This window comes from Idiotropiscis lumnitzeri, chromosome 2 (assembly GCF_059441095.1).
Source record: "Idiotropiscis lumnitzeri isolate Australia: NSW breed Sydney's pygmy pipehorse chromosome 2, RoL_Ilum_1.0, whole genome shotgun sequence".
NCBI classification, from domain to species: domain Eukaryota; kingdom Metazoa; phylum Chordata; class Actinopteri; order Syngnathiformes; family Syngnathidae; genus Idiotropiscis; species Idiotropiscis lumnitzeri.
This window is the reverse complement of record NC_142392.1, coordinates 3,305,999-3,327,827: the sequence shown is the minus strand read 5'-3', so window position 1 is coordinate 3,327,827 and position 21,829 is coordinate 3,305,999. Positions and strand designations below refer to the sequence as shown.

Sequence of the window (21,829 nt, the reverse complement as noted above, 5' to 3'; positions counted from 1 at the left end):
CTCGGGTCCCGGTAATAGATCAGACAGGCGCCATTTTGGATGCCGGGGTCCGCCTCGTTGATTAATTAGGCCGGCGGCGCGAGTCACGTGACCGCCGCGCTGCGCATTCGAGTCGGCTTTGGCGCTAGGTGCTAATGCTAGCTTATGCTACAGCAGCACGGCTTTTTTTTGGGGTACTTTATGTAAATCGTGTGTCAAACGTATATAACATATTTATAATCTCATCAATAATATTTGCACCAAAGACTATTGCGATTTTACACAAGAATTGGTCTCCAAAATTAGATTTTTAATCAATTTAGCTATGCTAAAGGACATTTAGAGTTATGACGCCAAAAAAATAAATAGAACAATTTTTAAAAATGCTAAGACGTATAAATACGTCTTTGGGAGGCAGGGACTATGTTTTAAAAAAGGTATCTATGTATTATGGATTGAATGATATAATGACATTTTTTGTCATATTTGTTAACGTTGCGAAGGAAATTGCAAATTGAATCAAAAAACGCGATATAATTTTACCCATTTTTTTATAGATTTTTTTTTACACAACATTAAACGGTTATAAATGGCGTCGCAGGTGAGCGTTATCAAAATGCAAATCAAATCCGCCCCAATGGAGGCGCTCTTCATATTTCCTCCCATCTTACCGTCGACTGGAAGATAAGCAAATTTCAGACCTCGCGAGCGCACAAGTGACTCTCCAACGCAGAGCAAACTCGACAGTAATGCCACGAAATCCCTTTCTTTATGCAAATGCGTTGCCACCCAGACAACAAATGCGACTTTTAAAGTGGCGCCGTCTTAAATGCCGCTTCCGCCTTTCAAAGCAAATAAATAAACAAATCAAACGAAATATTGCCAGGCCCGCTGATAGACTTGGAGAGGAATAACGACGATCTTGCACTTTACAGCGCCGTGGTTTTCCCAGTGATTATCTCATCGTCGGCATGCGCACATTTGGACAAACAGCTGCACTGCCAATTAAGCTCATTCAAAAAAAAAAAAAAAAGCGCCAATCTAATTAGCTGACGGATTGTTGTGGGCTTATTATTTATTTATTTTTTTTAAAAATTTTCCTCATGCATGCAGCAACGACTTGGAAGTGCTCAATATTTGTCTGGTTGCAACCTACAAAACAGGAATGATTCATCGATTAAGTGTGGAGATACAGACAAGCCTGCTTGCATTGACTTGCCAACGGCTTCTCTCGCCGCTTGAGCGGGCACACGCGAGGAAATGCACACTGCAGGGAAGCGAAAGACCCCGCACACGCGGCGCTTCATGAAGACATATGGTGGGAAGACGGGTCGTGAAATCATCCCAAAAAATAAATAAATAAATAAAAACCTTGGCCTCCTTACATGCGATCAGGGTGTAATGGTAAAAAAAAAAAAAAGAAAGCGGCTCAGCAGAGCAATTGGACGGGGAACGAGGGGGCTTAAGGCCATTCATCCCGCAGCGTCATCTCGCCGCCGGGTTTGTGCGTTTTGGCACATGCGAGTGTTGACTTATGAATTCGCAAATACCTGAACGGGCTCACGGCAGCCAGAGGAACCGCGCAAGTAAACATTATCGACGAGCGCGCACGGACAATTGCGCAATCAGTGTCAGGAATTAAGACCACATTCCGAGTCATTTGAATCATTGAGTGCCATTGACGGATAAAGACGTCCATTTTTTTTTTTTTTTTTACTCGGCTGGTAGTGAATGAGTTCAAAGCATAAATCACAACTAAACTTAGTGACTTTTTCACCGAGGATAAAGAATATATGCCTGGTAGAATTGCTTTATTGTCCGTCTACATGTGTTGCTCCTCCTTTTGCCTTTTGCATTGTTCGTTAAAATGACGCTAGTTATGCCGTTGTTTTTACTGACGATGTATTTTCCTTTGAGTCGACTGACGTAATTTGACCAAACGGGAGATGGAACGGAGAGGTTCCACCGTCCGAGCCAATTGTATCGCATGAACCATCCAAATTCCACATTTTCCCCCCAGCTTCATTTGAACTGAATGTGCTCATTTACTATTAAAACATACGACGCTGATAATAAAGCGCAAGAACGCTTTTGCTGGAAGTTCTACAATCGCTGTTGAGAGGGATTTTTAAATCACAGTAAGCGTTCGCAAATGTTCAAAGTCAGCACTCAAACTCGGCAAGATAATATCCATCCGTGGAGGTTCGCGACTGGCCCGCCTCCAAACTTTCATCCCCTCTTCTTCGCTGAGTCTCCAAGTTGACGGCGATAGGACGGAAGACGATTTGCATACAAGCGTGCCTGACAGCATCGCGGGGACTTTGAAGCGATTAAAATGATCTAATTATAAACAGCGTCTAATCGGGATGTTTGCACAAACACACCGAGTCTCGTGTTGAGCGAATCGACACACCCACGGAGTTGCCTTGGCATTCTCTTCCATGCCGTCACCTTGGTGTTTTTCATCTTCGGCGGATCCAAAAGGTGCGTAACGCGATTACGAGCTCAGAAGTTGATTTGACATCAACACACACACACAGCAGCGGATGTTTTTTATTTATTTATTTATTTTTTTTAATCACAGCAAAAGGTAAACTGCATTTTGTCACTTTTTTGTTGATATTTTTACGACTTAAAAATTGTGTGGAGAAAAGAACGCAAAGCTTAAGTTGGAGCTAAAAATGCAGCAGCGGAGCGTTAAAGTTTCAGCCGCAGCTGAACTTTAAATACTGGCTCGGGGAAAGAAAGACATTTTCAGGCCTTCCAGCTGCTTGTGAGCAAAGACGAGTCAAACTGATCCTGACGTTGGCAGCACAATATATAAAATATATATATATGGGGAAAAAGGAGAAAAAAAGAAAAAAAAGCCCCAAGAAGTCAGATCAGTGGGAGATTTTTTAAGACAACTTCCAAAAGTTGTTTTAAGGAGCTTCGTAAAGAAATAAAAAAAAATAAATCACAGCTGACTTCTTCAATTTAACAGGCTGCCTCGGCGCCATCCCGCAGATGTGAGCCGCTAAAAGTCGATACAAAGCCGCAAATGAGATCTGGTTCTTTGTTGCTAACGTTGCGCGGGAAATAACCGACTGACAATTTGTCAGTTTACCAAGAATGGATTAGACCTGCAGGCGGCCGTTTTTTTTTTTGTTTTTTTTTATGTGTGTGGGGCGAGAATTGGGTCTTTAATAATATATAATAATTGAAAACACCATCAATTAAAATTGGTCATATGCCAGAGCTCGTGGCGTTCGTATTTTGCACGACAATCTAAAAAAATAAATTGCATATTTCCTAGTACGGGTGTGGGCAAACTACGGCCCGGGGGCCACATGTGGCACATTAAACATTCTAATTCGGCCCGCCAAACTTGGAAAAAAATTAAAAGAATAAACCCTGTTAATGTTTTAATTTCTAAATAATGTGGTGTGTCAAAGACAGATATTTTGTTGTCATGCTTTTGTTCACCTTCATTTAAAATTAAATGTATTTTTTTTTTTCCATCTGGACGAATTTTAGAACCCGTTGTGGCCCGCCAATCCAAAAGTTTGCACACCCCTGTCCAAGTACATCGCCATTCCCATTTACAACTTCATCCCAAACCGCATCGACAAAAAACAAAAAGTGATAAAAGTAGAGCTCTTGGCGGCCGTGCGTGCACGAGAACGCCGCACGGCGGCATATATACATTCCGCGCACACGCCGACTTGGCCCTATAAGCGGCAAAAACGCAGCTTGTCGACAATCGCATCTGCTCAGCGCTCGCCGTGCTGCATTTCCTCCGATTTTTCCTCACCTCATGAATTTCGAATAAGGTCGCGCCTGGAGCGGATCGGGACGGTGCTCTTCCCTCTTTTTTTTTTTTTCCCGAGCCTTATCTTGTTTTCCTCTAATTGCTTTAAACTGCAGAAATGACCCAAATGAGTCGGCCCCCGTGAGCGGCAACGCTGCGTATTACAAATTAATCTAAGATGCTTGACGGCGTCTAAAGAGTTGTTTTTTTTTTTTTTTTTTGGGAGGGGGGGGTGGCGCATCTCTGGCGGCATCTGACCGCAGCGTGGGTGGGAAAAGGAGAAGAAAGTCGGTCAGAAGCAACAAGGAAAACACAGCACAAGTCGGAAACTTTCTTCTCGTTCCTCTGCCTGCGTTGCCATGGCAACACAGCAGCCGCATCTCAATACACACACATTGACTAAATCCGTACTTTGTGGCGGGACGAGGTGATGAATCTATGCACGCGTAATGCGGCCCTTTTGCGTCCATCTCGGATCAAATAAGTCAAGACGTAAATTGTCAACCGGCATTTAATTGCGGAAAAGTTTCCATTTTTGAGCCCGAGAAAGTTTGACGAGAGTTCTGAAAGTCGCTTGCAGCAGCAGACTTAAAAGCGGAAGATGACGCTGCGGAGGGGAGGGGAGGATGACGACGCATTTTGGCAAACAAAATAATGTGAATCCAGTCCAGATGAACTCATTTATTACCATTGACGGATAAATACGTCAAAGATCCTTTTTTTTTTTTTTTTTACTCGGCCGGTAGTGAATGAGATTTAACGAGGCTGCAAATGTAATGGGAAAAAAAATCAAGAGGAAAAATATGGGCTGGTGGCACATACAGTGCTGCGTAAATTACAATTTCTCATTTGAATCGTAAAAGATTTGTCACAGCAAGAAAAATGTTTTCAAATGACGGGTTTTTGCGCGAATAAATGACGGCGCCACTGTCAAAGTTTGCCGAGAAGAAGTAGCGGAATGTTCCGCGCGGCGATCGGCATTTGTCAGGTTGAATTGCAGAGCGGCATAATTGGGTCTTTGGCGCCGAACATCCATTTCGATGTAAATATGAGAAGGGAAGCGCGCCACTTTGATGCTTGACACGACTTTTTTTCCCGTAATGACAACGGGCGCAGTATAAACGCTTACATTTTGCGAGGCGTTTTCGATTTCATACCAAAATTTAAATCGAGATCCAATTAAGCCAAATAGTCGATTAGTCAACACAAATCCCGGGCCCGACCTCAAATTATTGCTTACGTTCCGTCGGACAGATCAAAAGAATTCCGTTGAAGCTCACGGTGAATAATTTGCGAGGAGATTGACAGACGACTGAACGACGACGGAGAGAAACGAGCAGTCAAACGAGATGGATGGAGAGCATCGATCCCTCGCCGCACATCCCGGCTTTTCCGGCACGGCTTGTTGCTAGCGTAACAATGCAATCGCGACGGCCGACACAGTTGTAATTCTGGCCCAGTCGCTCGGGCTAATCAGCCTCTCGCCGGCCCGCCATCCATCAGCCGGGGCCTGTCGGACGACGGCCGTGTGCTCGCAATCTTTGGAGGCGAAGACGATATGAGCGTGTGTCTCTGGGAACGTGCACGTGTGGGCATGCGCGGGTGATTTATTAGCAGCAAGACTGGGAGGAAGGCGCTACAAATGGGAGTGTCACGCGAGGAGGGGGCGGCCTGTACAACCACTACGCTCGCTAATGGACGGTAATGTGCAAAACAACCAATAGGACGCAAGGAATCCAGATCCATGAAGGCACGCTTGAACGAGTTTGGTTGCGAGCCCACCAAACACCTTCAGGATGGACTAGAACAGTGCTTCAATTATTTTCAGTTATGCCCCGCCCCTAGCATGAAAAAAACTATTCACAACCAGCACTCACTCTCCAAATAATTTATTTTCGTTCCAAAACAAAGCTAATACTCGCTGCGCACAATGGGCAATGAAAGCGCCACTGCCCCCTACTGGCGTGGATGTGCAATTACACTTTATTGTACTACAGCGGGGGGAAAGCATGTTCGCCAGGGTCACACGTGCCCCCCCCCCCCCCCCCCCTCTCCCCACACTGGACTAGAACGACTGAGCCAAACCGGCAAATCATAACCAATGATCACCGAGCAAAGACCAAATCAATTCAGTGACTCGGCGGGGAATTCTGCTTGGTCATCATACGTGATTGAAATCGGCCGTTTGAGCCAGATGGGAAGAAATTTGTGCTCAGGTCATAATGACCATCTTTTAACGTCCTGTGGAGACGGCGATGCGCGCCACAAAGGGGTTGTTAACGCCTAACGGATATCGTTGGTTTCGCCCAGCCGGGAGGTCGCGACCATACGGCCGGCATCACCTCCATTCTAATCCAATCGTCCATGCTAATGACCTACGGACGATGATTTGGAGTCAAATGAATCACACCGAGGGCTGAGGGGCAGCTCCGACTCGGAAAACGCGAGCCGTGTCAAGGATGAGCCGAGTGCGAGCGCGTGGGCCTTCTTCCACGTTGAACGTTCCAAAGACAACTTCACCTTGAGATGAATACCAAGGCGGCTTTAATTAGTGACACATGGACGGGCTGATGCTCACACAACACCCACTCGCACAAACCCCCCGTAAGCACATCGGCGCGCGTGACTCAGCGTGCGCGCAGATGAAACCTCCAACATTTCTAATGAGTCTAATGAAGGACAAGAAGCGGGGAGCTAAAGTGACCCGGGGGACAACGTTGCGTCAAAGAGCATTTGCAACATCCTTGAGAATGAAATATGAATTCCACCAACGTACAATGATCTCAGCACCAAAATATAAAGAATCAAGTGTCGTTGGCAGCTGTGAGGATTTGGTGAGGACCATTTTTTTGGAAGAAGAAGAGAAGAGAAAACAGCATCTTTAAATAGACAAAGGTTCTATGACCTGAGTTTTGGCAGGTGGTGCGCAGGTGCGTTTCTCGAGCACCTAGTTAAAAAGATACTTCCAGACAGGCCAGACAAACGGATTTACAGACCTTGAGGGTAAGGTGACATCTCTGCTTGGCCCATTAGTCACATGTGGGCGGGGGCGGGAGCTTCCCCAGCAGTACCAAGGACCTTGTCCTTGGGGTCTTTCAATTACAAGACAGTTCTTGATCTGTACAATCCATGTGACATGAATCAAAATGTCTTCTGAGTCAAGATTTGTTTTATCTCGCTCCTTTGAAGAAAACATTCACAGCGGGGCAAGGAATAGACGTGATCATGATAAAGACAAGTCGTCTTTGTGAGGAGGGGGGACATGGGGGGGGGGGCAACGAAAGAGGAGAGACTCTGCGAGGTGGCAGATTAGTTTGGAGCTCGGGAACTAATGAAATGAATCTGGACATAAATGATTGATACGTTCTCATTTTTCTTGCCGTCGTCATTGCCGGTTGGGCTTCGGCGGAGCCGCCGGTGCGAGGGTTCTTCTGGCCCAAAAGTCGCCGCATCTATGTGGGTCATGCAAGAACGGCGCCAGGAGGCGAGAGTAGGTCACGGCTTGCTTTTAAAAGCGTTTCTGGTATTTTTAAGCACATTTCAGCTTTACATATGCTTTACAATGTGCTGCCAAGTCAAGCTATAGCGAGGCGTGGACATCAATTTCCACAGCAGGAGAGGGGGAGGGCGCCCCCTTTACCTAGAAGAACCCCACCTCCCCGCTGGAACACCTGCATCTTTTGCTGAGCAATAAAAATCAAGACGGCAACACAGCGGAAAAATTCCGCTCCGCCGCAGATTGAAACTCACTGGCCTTTCCCCTGCCGGAGATAAGCCGTCCTGTTCCGTTCAAGAAAATCCAAGCGCAGATCACAGATGGTCGACGTGAATTATCACCGCTTTGAAGTGCTACGTGACACGATGTCGAGAGGCGAGCCACCGCCGACGGACACAAAGCCACCGATGCCGCCGCCGCCGAGGATATACGAGAGCCTCGGAAGAAACAAAATGTGTTTGTCATGCCGAGTTTTATTAGCGCTTGACAGGGCAAAAGCGTCGAATCTACGGAGGTGACAGCAGGTTGGCTGCAATGTTGTAAAGATTTCCGAAGACCTTAAATTCCGAGAGCGGCCAGAGAGCGGAAACTGCTGCCAAGTCTTGCGCATTTGTCAACGGGCAAATCAATCAAGCCGGCGATATATCGCGATCGCCAAAAGCGGGTCAAGCTCCTCCAGAAACTATAATATGACGACTTTTGTTGATTTGTTGGATCTGGATCAGATCCGGTTTCAATCTATTCGGGACATACGTCGACATCCTGGATTCCAACGTTCATTCCGCAATTCCTACAAACACAAAATCCGAGTTGAAAAATGGAGGAGAGTGGGCAGTAAATTCCTTGGAGGAGGCAAAATAACAATCAAGGCCTCAATGATACTTTGAAGGCATCATCAAAGCGCCAATTATGACGTTTCCACATGCAACAACAACACGCAAACATGCTACAACATGAGAATCCAGGATGCTCCCACAAAAAGCTATTTTAAGTTTGCGCCCACAGCAGTCATTTTTAACCACAAAAATTTTGCTGACTGTCATGTGGACTGAAAAATTAGCTGCGCCAAACTTTTTCTTCTCGGCGGCTCCTCCAGGGAGCCGAACATAGCGGGCTGCACGCAGAAGTAGGGCACATCCCGCTTGAAACGCGGCGGCATCCTGCAGATCGTCAGCAACAAACGGTTGCCACGGCCACCTTAGGTCCCGTTCTTCCGTGGCGTGCTTACGACATTAGCATGCAAACGCGCTCACTGAGGCGAGTAAACAATGGCGCGCCAATTAAAATGGATGCCCGCCATTAGAATGCGGAGCGCTTCATAGGGATGCAATCATCGCACTGCAATCACAAAATAATCACCAGGAAATTCCCTGCGGTTGCACGTGCATATAAAAAAAAAGACGATGCCTACCTATTTCTCGAAACATGCACGTGCTACTGTGATGATGCGTTTGTTTTCGCAGTCCAGAGGTGCCTCACATCAATATCATCTCCGGTCGACGAGGCTACACTAACAAGACTTAGCAAGGAGATAAAGAACTTCAGGGTTACCTTTATCGAAACTAAGTCCAGATCCAACAATTAATTCTATCCAACATACTAAATTCTGAAAACATCCCCCTCCCCGGCCACTTCATCCAGCCCTCCCGAGGGGATTCTACGGTGATGCGAGGCCAGCTGGGAAACAGTTCCTCCAGCGAATTCTGGGTATTCCTCCACCTATTGGGACGTGGGACTGGAGGCTAGATACCCAGGCTCTGGTCTTCAATCGTTTCAAGACCCCAAGAAACTTGAGCTCCTCCACTAGGGGGCAGGATCTCATCCATGACCGGAAGAGCGCACGACATCCTTTTCCAACTCATGACCATGGCCAATCCAATCCAGTTTTGGATCTTTTTGTTTGGTTTAAGGTGCTAGGAAGCACTGCGACTGAACCAGTTTTGTCGTTCCTGAAGAAACCAGTCCAGGATGTAGCGTCTATAACCTAAAGTAAGCTGACCCAGACGGCCAGAAAACGGATCCATGGACAGTCCTGCTTAATCTGGATCTGATCCGGATTCAAACTGAAAATTGGTCGAAATGAATCCGCTTTATTACGAGGACATCTGTTCATTTGTCGTGAACGGACCATATGCCTCCATTTTTTTATTTCCAAGCGCCACATACGGCGGCCATTGTTAGCCGTTCTGTTCTCGCTTCGTAAGCCACTCCTGACGCGTCCCCAGTTGTGTTCACATGTGCCGAGAGTACACAAGTGACTGACTGCTGTCACAGCATGTTGCACGTGCACACACAAACACACACACACCCTCAGAGGGCAGGAGCACACACTATCTGCTGACTCCTCTCACACACACACACACGCGCACGCACACCCGCATGCACTGAAGTGACACCACGGTAAACATCGATGTGCTGACTTCCGCAGCTCGCAGCCCCGAGGCGAGCCGGCTCCAAACATGCACACAGAGATGAGTCGGAAATGAAAGCTCGCGGACCTGCACGCACACACACAGCTGTCGTGCACAAACATTGAGTGAAGAGCTCAGATTGAGAGGGAGAGAGAGAGAGAGAGAGGGGGGGGCAAAGACGGCCTTCACGTCTTTAGGCCCGTCAGTCAGTAAATATTTTGCCAAAGTGATGTCTTCCAATAAGACAAGGAAGCCGGGCCCATTTCTGATCCGTCAATATCACTTGGCGCATATCATGAGCTGATGCGACGCGCCGCAGGGACGTCACCCACACAACAAGAAAAAAAAAAAAATCTAGATTCCAGCCCAGCCTTTTAAGGTGTCGCTCTCATTTACTCTCATGCAATTTGCTCCCTCTCTCTCTCGCACGCTCGCCACTCGTTCGCTCAACGCGGGAGTGATTACAAATTGACTCTTAACACTGCACACTTCATTGTACCCATTCACTGCTAAGCCGCTTTTAAATAGATGCGTGATCAAATATGACACAGCTGAACATGCCGACGGGGGCGGGGGGGATACGGGGGGATGACTTCGATACAAATGGAAGTGGCCTAGATTGCTTTTGTTTACATGCGCGTCTATTTCAGGTTGTGAGGCGTCGACATGAAAAGAGACATGACATCACGGAAGAATACAACCACATGTTGGCTTTTCCCTTCATTTTGACTTACCTTTGAGAGACATCACAAATGAATACACATTCGACGTCAGCGTCTTGCTCATTTTTGAAGGCATCAAAAAACAGACTGGCTTGGTTCAGTCCTTAACTCATGCAGTATAGGTAAAATGACGTATCAATCCGTCAATGGGAGCGAATGAGTTAAAGACCGGCCGCATAAAGTGAAATTTGTTTCCATTTGAACAAAGACGCAGAAGGACTACCCAAGACAGCATTAGAGCGCCACGTTGTCAGCCATGAGTGCACGCAGGCCACGCAGAAAAAGACGGGGAGGCTGGCGCTTTAGAGTGCCTCGTTGCCATGACGACGCTGGATTATTTGGGCGCACCGGCCAGGACACCACAATGTCTGCTAAGCAGATCTAACGACTACGAGGAATGCTTTTTACTTACCCGTTTCCCGCGAGATCTGGACGAACGCCTCCACGCCGCTCTCGCCGTAGTTGCCCTCGGAGGCCAGCGTGGACACGTAGTTCCACTCCATGGCCGTCACGATGTCCATCATGGCCTGCGCCTGGTAGGAGTCCGGCGGCACCACGCGGGAGAAAAAGTCATAGCGGGTGTTGTCGCTCAGCTCGGGGGCCGTGGAGGCGTAGCTGATCTGAGGGATCTGGAGAAACGGCGAAGAGAGAGAGAGCAAGTGAGCGAGAGAAACGGGGTAGGCGAGATCCGTTTGGGAGGCGTCCTGGTGGGGAGGCCGGGCTCCTGCTGACTTTCCAAGGGGGAGGGCGGGCGCTCGCTAATCCCGCAGATGAATTGGAGGCGGGTGGGAAGATGATACAACTTAATTTCACTTCAAAGCGAGAGAGGATGGTGGTGTGGATACAAACCAGAACCGGGATGCGAAAGGGGTCGCCCGAGACCACGACCGCGACCGAATCGCACACACACGGTATTTGTAAGCGCTAAACACGTTCGACGGCTGACAGGCAGATTGATTTTACCGCTGATGGTAAGGGACATATCAAGGTGTGTACTGGCCCGACCCACGCACACACACACACGAACGCACACACACATTAAACAGAAGTCTCATTAGCATTCATTGGAAAGTAAAGAGTTCAGCGGCAGTCGACAGGCAAACATCCATTTCAGTGTCAGCTGTCTGTCACAAACTCTTCAGAAGGTTCAAAAGTGCTGAGCGCAGCCCAACCGGGATCACGATGACATTAAGCAATTAAAGACAGACGCTGCAGGTGTGTGTGCGTGTATAACATTTGAAAATGCCCATCCCTCAACGTCTTTATTCCCTTTTAGTGACATATGAGAAGCGCGTGCAACTTTGCATCGGCACATTGGCATTTTTTAAAAGGTCGCCCAAAGAGTCGGGCAAGTTCCTCGCGTGATGTCATTTAGCACATATCACTTGAAAGTAATCCATTTCTTTACAATATTACTGTCAGGAAAGAGTAATGAGCTCATTATTTTTAGTTTTGTTTGATTGATTTCAGAAGGATTTCCACACTTTAAAAGGAAAATGCAAAAAAAAAAAAAAGATTTCGACAGGGAGGTCAATAAGATGTATTTAATTATATATATATATATATATATATATATATATATATATATATATATATATATAAAATTTATATTTATTAGTTAATGAGCTGTCAAGCGATTAAAATTTTCCAACTTGTAAATCGAGAAATAAAAAAAATCGGTAATTACGATTTATCGTATTTTTTTCGATTACTATTTTTTGTGAAGCTTTTAACAGATTTTTACTTGAATAATATCTTGGAATTAATAAAAAAATAAAATAAAATCACCAAATATGAAGGCTATTTTAAATCAAAGACTGTTTAAATGGAATGGAAATTACAGAAAGAATATTAGAATAGACATCGTTTGAAAAAAAAAAAAAAGCTTGCAATTTAGTTTATTCTTTGCCAATTTTTTTTTTTTTTAATGTTGACATAGCGTTTCTCGTTTGTCGGTCGCATTCTATCCGCCGTCAACAACACAAATGACAATTATAAAGGCGTTATTTTGCATTATTCATCACGGCCACAGATGGCAAACAAGCTAAAACTCCAAACAATCGGTAAAACAATGCCCGCGCGTTTGTATATGTTAATGAGCACGCCGCCTGTTCGGCTTGCCCTCCTACACTTTGTGCAAATCGACGCATATCCATTTCAAAGAGGAAATAAAGGCGCGGTGGCGAGGGATATTTATCTGTTTACAAGAGCGGCGGAAAGGCGACCGAGTGACCCGCGCAAACGCTCGACTTTGATCTTTTGTTATTTGGGATTCTACAAAAAAGCGCAGCGACTGAGGAAATATGCAAATACGCCGCCATTTCCCAGTGCGGTCACTACAACCTGTGGTAGGAACTTGTTTCACAAAAAAAAAAAATAAATTTGAAATACATGCAGATTTGTCCGCCGAGTGATCATTTCGGTCGAATTTCGAAACGCGGCGTGAGACGGAAGCGGCTATCTTTTGCCGACTTGGGAGTTAGCGGCCAGGAAATTAATGGCTTGGTTTCACCCACACCGCCGAGGGAAGGAGATTATACTTCCAATCCCCACATAATTCCATTTGCTCTAATGAATGTGTGTGTCGAGAAGAGCGCGTGTGATAAAGGGAGGGGAAAAGGATGTCGCCGTAAACGGCGTTTCAATTAGAGGCAGGAGAAACTCCTTGGAATAAAGTTGTCGTCAAGTCCAATTCAGCACCGCAAAACCATTTAAAAAAAAATTGAAACTTTTTTTTAAAAAGTTGAGAGGTACTCGCGCATTGCGAAAATGTCAGCAAACTGCTGTCGCCGTCCGCGACCCCCTCAGACGAAAGCGACCTTTCCAAATGCCTCTTGGCCAGGCCCAGTGAAATCGAGGAAATTTCAGGTCCAAATTTGCTCTTTTAAAAAAAAGGAACCTTGCGGAATATCACTCGTTAGGGAGGAAAGCGCGTGACCTTCCGAGGAGGCCGGCCTTTATCTGTGGGATGATGATAACGTCTGAATGCCGACATACGCGCGTGCGTGCGCGTGTTGCAATAATGGAGCTGTCGTGACCGCCTGATTGATCACCTCGGTCTGCGGCTAATTAACCCGAGTGAATGTAAAGCGTGCACGTGCTCGCTTTACATTAAATGCAAACATCTGATCGTCATGACGATTTGCTTTATGTGCTGTGACGGCAAATTGCATTCTTTTTTTTTTTTTTTAGTTTATAGGTGTGATTAGTGTAAGCCAGTAAAACAAACCAGCACCATCAAAGCCATCAGCATTTAAACAACTTCAAGGGAGATGTCGTCTGAAGATACATTACGAAAACGGTGATGGAGAACAGGACAGCCAGAATCAAGCATCTGTCTTTTTAAAAATTTTTTTTTTTTTTTTTTAATTGGGGCAACCCTGCAGAGTTCCAAGAAGGAGGGAAGGCGCACCTGCTGTTGCTTTTAATTGCCGGAAATGCGACTCGGGCATTGGACGGGCCAAGTCGGGTTCAGGGTCTAATTGGGACGAGGAGACGGCGAGGGCAAAGACTTCTGATGTGTCTCACTAGAAAAGTCCTGGTTGGGATTTTTTTTATCCATTTTTTGTCACCATCAAAATAATACGAGACCATTTTTTTTTTTCTTAATGCATTACTGAGATACTTAACACATTCACTTTTTTCAACGTCAAAACCCGTCAATGGCAGTGAATGAGTCAAACTCAAGTGCTTGATGCAAAAAAAAAAAAAAAAAGTTTTTAAAAAATTCAACAGCGGTAAATTTGCTGCTAAATGAAAACAAAAGAGAGGCCAATACTGATCAATATCACACAAAAGTCATCCCCATCGCTCCGTATTTATGAGCGCACCTTTCCACTATTTCAAAATCTCTTTACGCTACAAGCAATATTGTTGTTTACAGCGTCGGCTTTGAATCCAAAGAGAGGTCAAATTAAATCACGCGACTCCATAACGTATCGATTCGCAACTCGGAAGGCACGGCATTGACTTTGCACTTTCTCGCTCCCTTTTGCCGCTTTTATTTGCCACTAAACAACATTGACATTCCCTTTTATTCCGCTCGCTTGTGCCCCGCGATTGCACCCCACATCACAGCGTAATCACCGCGTGGGATCTTTTTTTTTTTTTTTTTTTTAAACGTACGACAGGCAGATACACAAGATGAGGGATGGCAAGAGAGAGAGAGAGAGAGGATAGGTGAAACGGAAGCTGTAGGAAAATAGAAATAAAAGGAAACAACAACAACAAGAGGGAAACTTTTAATAGGAGCCCAAAAAGAAGCAAGACGAAGATGCAAGGCAAAGTCTCGAGGAAGACAAAAAACGACGAGACAGACGGACGGATTGAAGGAGGTTTAATTATTGTGAGCATCTAAATGTTAGTCAGAGGACACTTTCATTTCCAAATCGTCTCCAAGTTTAACTTTCTCTGCCTTCCGAGGACACACACGGCTTAGCATTTAGCATGCGTTTGGTAATTGCATTATTAGCTTCGTCGTTGCAGGAATAGCCGTTCAAACGCATTCGCTAACAGCCCAGTAAAAAAAAAATGGATCTTTGACGTATTTAGCCGTCAATGGTATTGAACAAGTTAACCATCAACTATGTTATTTAAGTTGAATCCTTTGCTATTGGACAAGAAATGAGCGCTAATTCTCCCCACGCAATTAGCATTGTGGTTGGTTAGCGCTGCTAACTTGGCAGCTGTCAACTTCGTCGTATAACAATCAGAACGATAAGACAAATTTTATACATCGTTGGAAGGTCAAAATGAGCCATTTTAAGTCAGCACATTATGGTTAATGCTAACATATGCTGTGAAATGCCATAGATGGGCTAACAGAAATCAGCATTGACGTTATTGCAATGACCCCGCATGGCATGTTGTGGCACGGAAAACACGCCACTAAATTCCGACAAGCTTGATCTCTTTAAATGTTCTTCATTCAAATTTTACTGGATAGCATTCCTCTCAATTAGCCGAGGGTATCGAGAACGGCCCTGTGTGTTTCGGCACACAAATAGCACAAAACGTCCGTCGTGTGACATTCTCCTATGTGCCGAGGCACGAGCTAAAAGTGAACGCGTCATACAGCCGCTGGGGGGGGGGCGAGACTGAATTAACGACGGCGACACGGAACGCTTGGCTTCCCGGGGAGAAGCGTTCCACGGCCCCGAGATAGCAATTTGAATTTAGGGGTCAATTTGAATTTCAAGAGGAACCTTATTAAAGGCTGCACTTATTCCGGAAACAATTTACGGCCGAGGTGATGAATCTGCACCTGCTGCTGAGGAAAAAGGTCACGCCGGGAATTGAAGGACAGTTCATCACAACGCAGAACGCACAACTCAACATTTTGCGCAACTGAAGGATTTTAATGTTTTGTTTTGGGTGTTTTTTTGTAAAAAAAAAACGGTAACTTTTGAAATCATCTATCCGTCGGGTAATGTTGAGAAGCATAAATCTCACGAGCTCGAGCGCACAGGAGGAACACGGCCCACTTCGATGATCCGAGCGGGCCACCTGCAGCTTCTCCTCTTGCTTTTTGTTTTTCTCCCCGCCGCGAAACAAAAGTGATTCCCGACACCACTCCATTGCCACTTTAAGCATATATATCAATGTGTGTGTGTGTGGGGGTGGGGGTGGGGGGAGGTTGTGTGCGTGTGGAGGCAAGCGCGCCGGTTTCGACATGAGCACTTGACACCTGCCGCCGTCCATGCGCGACGGCGCCGCATCTGTCTGGCGTCCTGGTGTGCGACCGTAGCCACGAATGTCATGAATTTGTGCGGGGGGGATGAACTAAAAAAAAAATATATATAAAATCGAAACACTCGCAGTGGCGCTTTGCAGATGGAAAAAAGATTATACACACGGGCAAGTGTCAGGAGAATTATTCATCGGCGGTCAGAGTCAGACTGTTAGAGAGGCTCATTTATCACAAAATAAAAGCGTTACAAGATTTTATTGCGAGAGCACTGGACCGACTGCTATTCTTCTTTACACGCCGTAGGTCTTCAATCCTGTCCTGTTTTCCATCGCAGATAATCAGCGAGGTCTGCAGAAGCCGGATGACGTTGCTGATTATTTATTGAATCGCGATGTTTTGCGGCAGGGAGAGATGGCAAACAGACTGGACAGTAGACCTCGAGGAACAGGATTGAAGATGTTATACGACGTGAGAGCGCCAAACCACCACAGACAGTTTGGTCTCATGACGCGATGGCGCTGCTGTGGGAGTGTTTCCATGTCCCTGACAATTTCATCACCCCCCCCCCCCCACACACACACACACACTTTCAAGTTTGTGTGCTATCCTGTGCTGTCCTGTGCCATTTCCAGTCAAACACTTTCTAAAGACATTTGGATGTCCCGGAAAGAGGCAATTCCTCCAAAATGTTGATTTTGCTTCAAAACGATTTTTTTTTTTTTTTTTTAGTTGAACGTCGTTGAGGGCTGCCCTTCATCCTCGAAAGGACGCGCACACAGCTGGCGCTTTAAACCCACCAATTTGAGCCTCAGCACGGACCGCGGTTGCTCTCTCGCTCGCTGTTTGCTCTCAGCGCTCTCCCAAAAAAGACTTGATAAGATAAAAATCCCGAGTGTAAATCGTGCTGCTTGCGCTTTTCAGACTTAAGAGACTGGCCAGCAGGGGGTGCCACACGGGAGCGGTTACAAGTCCACACATCATCTCTGGCGTATCCACCGACGAATCCGGAAAGTGGAAAATGAGGATTGCTCGATTGCTAGTGCCGGACAGCAGGTGCAAACTTTTCTATTCCAACTTTCGCCGCCGTGCCTTTAAAGAGGTCAAAGTAATGCGTAAACCCCGCCCCCACCTCCTCACCGCGCTCTATTAAGTTTCTCAACAGTAGCTCAGCTTCATTATAGAGAGCAACACTCGCAACATGGCCGCTTCTCTCGAGCCGCTGGGGAGAGCGCCGTCAAGGCTGTCGGGAGGACCGCCTCGTTATCCGCACGGCGCGCTCTCCGGGGAAGCGCCATCATTTTATTTTTAGGGAGGAATGCACCGGGAAGCGATTTCGTTGCCCGATACGCTTACCAATCGAGCAAGACAACTCTTTGCGCACTATTTGAGTCACACGTTGACAAGCTAAATTTTTTCTTCGGGGGGGGGCATCTGAGTTCCCAATGCTATTTATCGCCATCTTTATCGTCACGGTACATTCATGTACATCGCAACCAGTGGCATAAAAGCGACTCAGGCGTTTATTGCGTTTTAGCCGGCAGATAAAACCGCTCAGGTGGGTTGCAAACTTAATTGTGCATGAAGTTTTATCGACGGACGAAAAATAACAAGCTAATTACGTTGATGTAAGTTGAGGCCACCTTGAGTCATTAGCGGGAAGCAAAGTAGGCCAAGGCCAAATATTAAATGTGGAAGGGAATCAAATCAAATGCTCGTTCCTTGTCACGAATAAGGAGCAGTTATAAAAAAAATATATTGATTTTAATTAAAAAATAATAATAATTTGGATTCAAGTGGTACAATTTAGATTTTTAATTTAAATGAAATAATGTAAAAAAACAGCCACGGGACAGGCAAACAGGCTAACGCAGAACCGAGCCGACTAAATGATTTCAGTCAAAGACGGTTTGGGGTAATCTTGCGGGCAAGAAGGCGCCCGTTTGCAAAAAAAAAAAAAAAACGCGTAAGCAGTCCGCGATAACAAGCGTTGTTGCTCGCGCTCTCAAAGGACCCGCTAATGAAAAGCGGATGCGTGGGAGAAACAAAGTCGGGGAGGGCGTGAGATAATGAACGGAGAAGACGGATAAATGAATTATTTCCTGGGTGGAGGTGGTAGGAAGGTGACGTTTGTCACTCTGAGCGGATGAGAGATGTGACACGACAAAAAATAAATAAAAAATGCGGTAATTGAGAGAGGACAAACGGGGAGATAAATATCGGCTAGAAGTAATACTTGGATGAAATATGAAAGTAAATGCAAAAAAAAAAAAAAACGGATGAGGGGACGGAAAAAGACGTCAATGGCGTTGTGTGATGTGACTAGTGGGATGACAGTCAGTCGAGTAAAAAAAATAAATAAAAATAAAAAAGATTAAATCGCTGCAATCTGATTGGATGCTGAAAAATTGCGAGCAATTCAAATACATCATCTTGACTTTTTAAATTTTTTTCCCCGTTTGGACTCTTCCACGCCGCTTTCACTTTCCCGGCATACCCGGACGCATTTTTCGATTGTTTTTGGCTTCCGCTCACACTTCTCTTTTCATGTTTCTCATTTTCACAACCCCTGCCGCGCTTTGGTGTTCTCACCTCCGTAAAGATCACCGAGCTAAAAGCGCCGGGGATGACAATGACGCCCCCCCCCCCCCCCCACCCCGGCCGCTTTTTACCAACACGTCCTCATCAGTCTGCCCAAAAAAAAAAAAACAGTCAACTAAGGTCAACTCATTTGTGCGTCTCCCGATGAGTATTTAATTAATAAGCGCTGACATTTTCCCGCACAACTGATGAATGCCACTTTCGGCAATTATGATTCCGGTGTCAACCTGCAGCCAGCTGCTTTTTACACCAGACAACCTTTTCCCCGAGACAATCCCTTTGTGCTCAAATTTCCCCGCTATTATAGCGATATGGAATCGCCTTGTATTGCTAATTAAAAAGTCATCTGATGTATGGCGGAAAAAAATAATCTAAAAGCGTCCTGTGCTTCAAACGTGACCGTCCTGCGCTCACACAACCACCGCCACCTTTTTTCATCAGCGCTACCTTGTTCCAGCGCCATCGCTTCCTGCTTTTATTCCTCGCCCTGGCTTATTTACACCTCTGTTCTCACATCCCCGCGGGTGTCCTGTGCCATCCTGTCCTCAGAGCCCCTCGCCAGCCGCCGCGCATATTATAAGCGCGCTAAACTCATGTCATATCATCGCAAAAAAAATAATAAAAAGTGAGGGAGTCGTCGGGCTTGAGGTGTTGATTGGCTTTCGTCGTTAGTTCGATATTTGGCTAAATAAAATCCTGATCGCCGATTAATCAGTTTTGGTCCTCATTCACTGCCATTGACGGGTATCGACGCCAAAAATTATTTATTTTATAAAAAATTTTTTTAAAAACCTCTACCTTCTTTTCATTTCTTCGCTTCTTTTCATTTATTAATTTTTTTCGTCCAATCAGATTTCAGCTTCTATGTATTGCCATGTCACGTTGACACAAGGTTCCGCGTCTGCATGGTTCCAAAAATGACTCAACAGTGTTGTTGTCTCCCTCGCAACCAAAACGCCATTTGCAGCAATTCTCACCTTCTCTCCTCCATTCGCATCTTTCCCGAACAATCTTCCTTTCCTGTCACACATTTGGCGGCGCGGCGCGGCGCTCGGTCGCTTCCTTCGCGGCGCTTTCTTTAAACTCTCTCATGCGTGCGGCGGTTGAAAAAGCGAGAGTCGTCTCAGAAGATCACAGACTCCGCGAATTGTTTTAACTTAAGAGGGCTAAAGAAAAACACAACATTTCTCGCGCTCGCTGCTAACGATTCGCGCGACTTTCTTGATAGGTGTCGACCTTCAAGGGACACCTTATCAAACGGGGGGGTGATCGCCTGAAGGAGGCGACGTTGAAAGTCGGAATGGAAGTTAAGATGCAGTGGGCGATATATCGGATCGCTTGAGTTGCGGTTTTGTCTACGTCAGGGGATGTCATTGGACTGCGCAGGTGTACCTAATGTTGTGTCCTGTGAGTGTATCCAGTACCCAACTTGAAGAGCGAGGGAGTTCACGCCGAGGTCAGTCCAATGAGTTCACTTTAGGGCTTTTAAATCTTTGTTAAAAAAAAAAAAAAAAAAAAAGAAAGAATAAGTGAGTCAGCTTTTAATGAGTGCTGTTAAGTGGCTCACGTCTCGCACGTCAGCAAATTTGGAAGTCAGTCGGTCAAATAGGGCTGCGCATTCAGTTATACCTAACGAGGTAATCGTGTGGGAAGGGCCCATCCCATTCGGAATGAAGGAGCAGAAAACCGGAGGGGACGCGTTTTCGGGATTGAAAGCTCGCCTTTGTTTGAGAAGTTTGTCGAAAACGACCAGGAAAAAAAAAAATTTAATTATTATAAATTATTCAAATAGTATATGTTATTACTTTATTTTTTCCTTTCTCGGCAGCCATTTTCATAGACGATAACAAATAAGGACTTGAAATAGGTTTTTATACCATTACAATTTACGAGAGGTAAGCGCACGAGGTCGGTCGATTTACTTTTTTTTATTATACGGTTTTAATACCCTCTGGGACATTTGACTTAGTCTTTATGGTCCAATTATATTTGGTCATTAGAGAAAATGGCCTGATTATTATAATCTAGATTTTCATTAAAAAAAAAATTTTAATATGAATATTATGTACATTTCTTTTCAACATCTGTGTTTTTTTTGTGTATTTTTTTTTTTTTTTTTTTAGACGAAAAAAAAAACACCACAATATTTGATATGAAAATGAACAAGATGGCGACTCGGCACAATGATTAATTAATAACTAATATTAAATAATAATAATGAATGATAATAATAATAATAATAATAATAATAATAATAAATAAATAAAATGTACTACTACTAATAATAATAATAATATTAAATAAATAAATACATAAATAAAATTTAAAAATAATGAAATTAATAATTAATAATTTTTGCAGAGGATAAAGAATATATGCCTCTGTTGCCGCACTGTTTAAATTCAAATATATGTCGCTTAAAAGGTGATACGGGTTTGTTAGCTCGTCATTGAGGTTTTGAATTGTGTTAGCATTATGTTCGTAGAATGCTTTTTTTTTATTTTTTAAACCCTTTCACACCGAAATAGATTTTTTTTTTTTTAAAGTTTGGGAAGGAATGAGGGGAGATGTTTAATTCATTGCCTTATGTCATTAAATATATATCTGGACGTTGAGGCACGGATCAGTCCGACTTTGGCACGACGGCTCTGCTGAGATGTGAAGGGGGAAACGATGCGCGCACACACGCACTTCTACACACCCGTACTGTATCTGTGGGGCCAATACGTCTTATTTGGCCGTCGTGATGGATGTAACAGTTCGTGTCGCGGCAGAACGCGTCTGCGGAAATGTGTTTGGAATTGCTTGGCGGCGGGCGGTGGCGAGTGCTTTTATCAAAGAGGTTCAGAGTCGGTGATATTATGCCATTGTGGAGCGCCGGCGCCGTTTCGGTGCAAGTGACTGATTGGTGGGAGGGAGAAAGCATGCGCGAATCCAACTGTTTAGGTTGCGTCTTGATTCGATGTGACGGCCGCGTATGTTGCGCCACGCGGCAGATTGACGAGCGTGCGCGTTTTTAAATTTGTGTGCATCCACAAATTTATCGTGCGTTCGGCGGCGCCGACACCTGCGATAGCGCGCTAAGTGGGGAGTGTTTTACGCTTTGTCACCTGTAATATGCTGCATGCTGGAAAAGCTTGCATC

The 21,829-nt window shown here is 45.2% G+C and overlaps 1 protein-coding gene across 2 annotated transcripts in view; it reads right to left on the bottom strand.

The window, feature by feature from the left end:
* Positions 1-21,829, bottom strand: part of grm8a (glutamate receptor, metabotropic 8a) — a 106,520-nt gene that overhangs the window by 47,424 nt on the left and 37,267 nt on the right. For both annotated transcript variants that reach the window (XM_088287620.1, XM_088287618.1), the window contains exon 3: positions 10,811-11,027. In XM_088287620.1, coding sequence (XP_088143746.1) covers positions 10,811-11,027 — 217 coding nt within the window. The remainder of the gene's footprint in view (positions 1-10,810; positions 11,028-21,829) is intronic.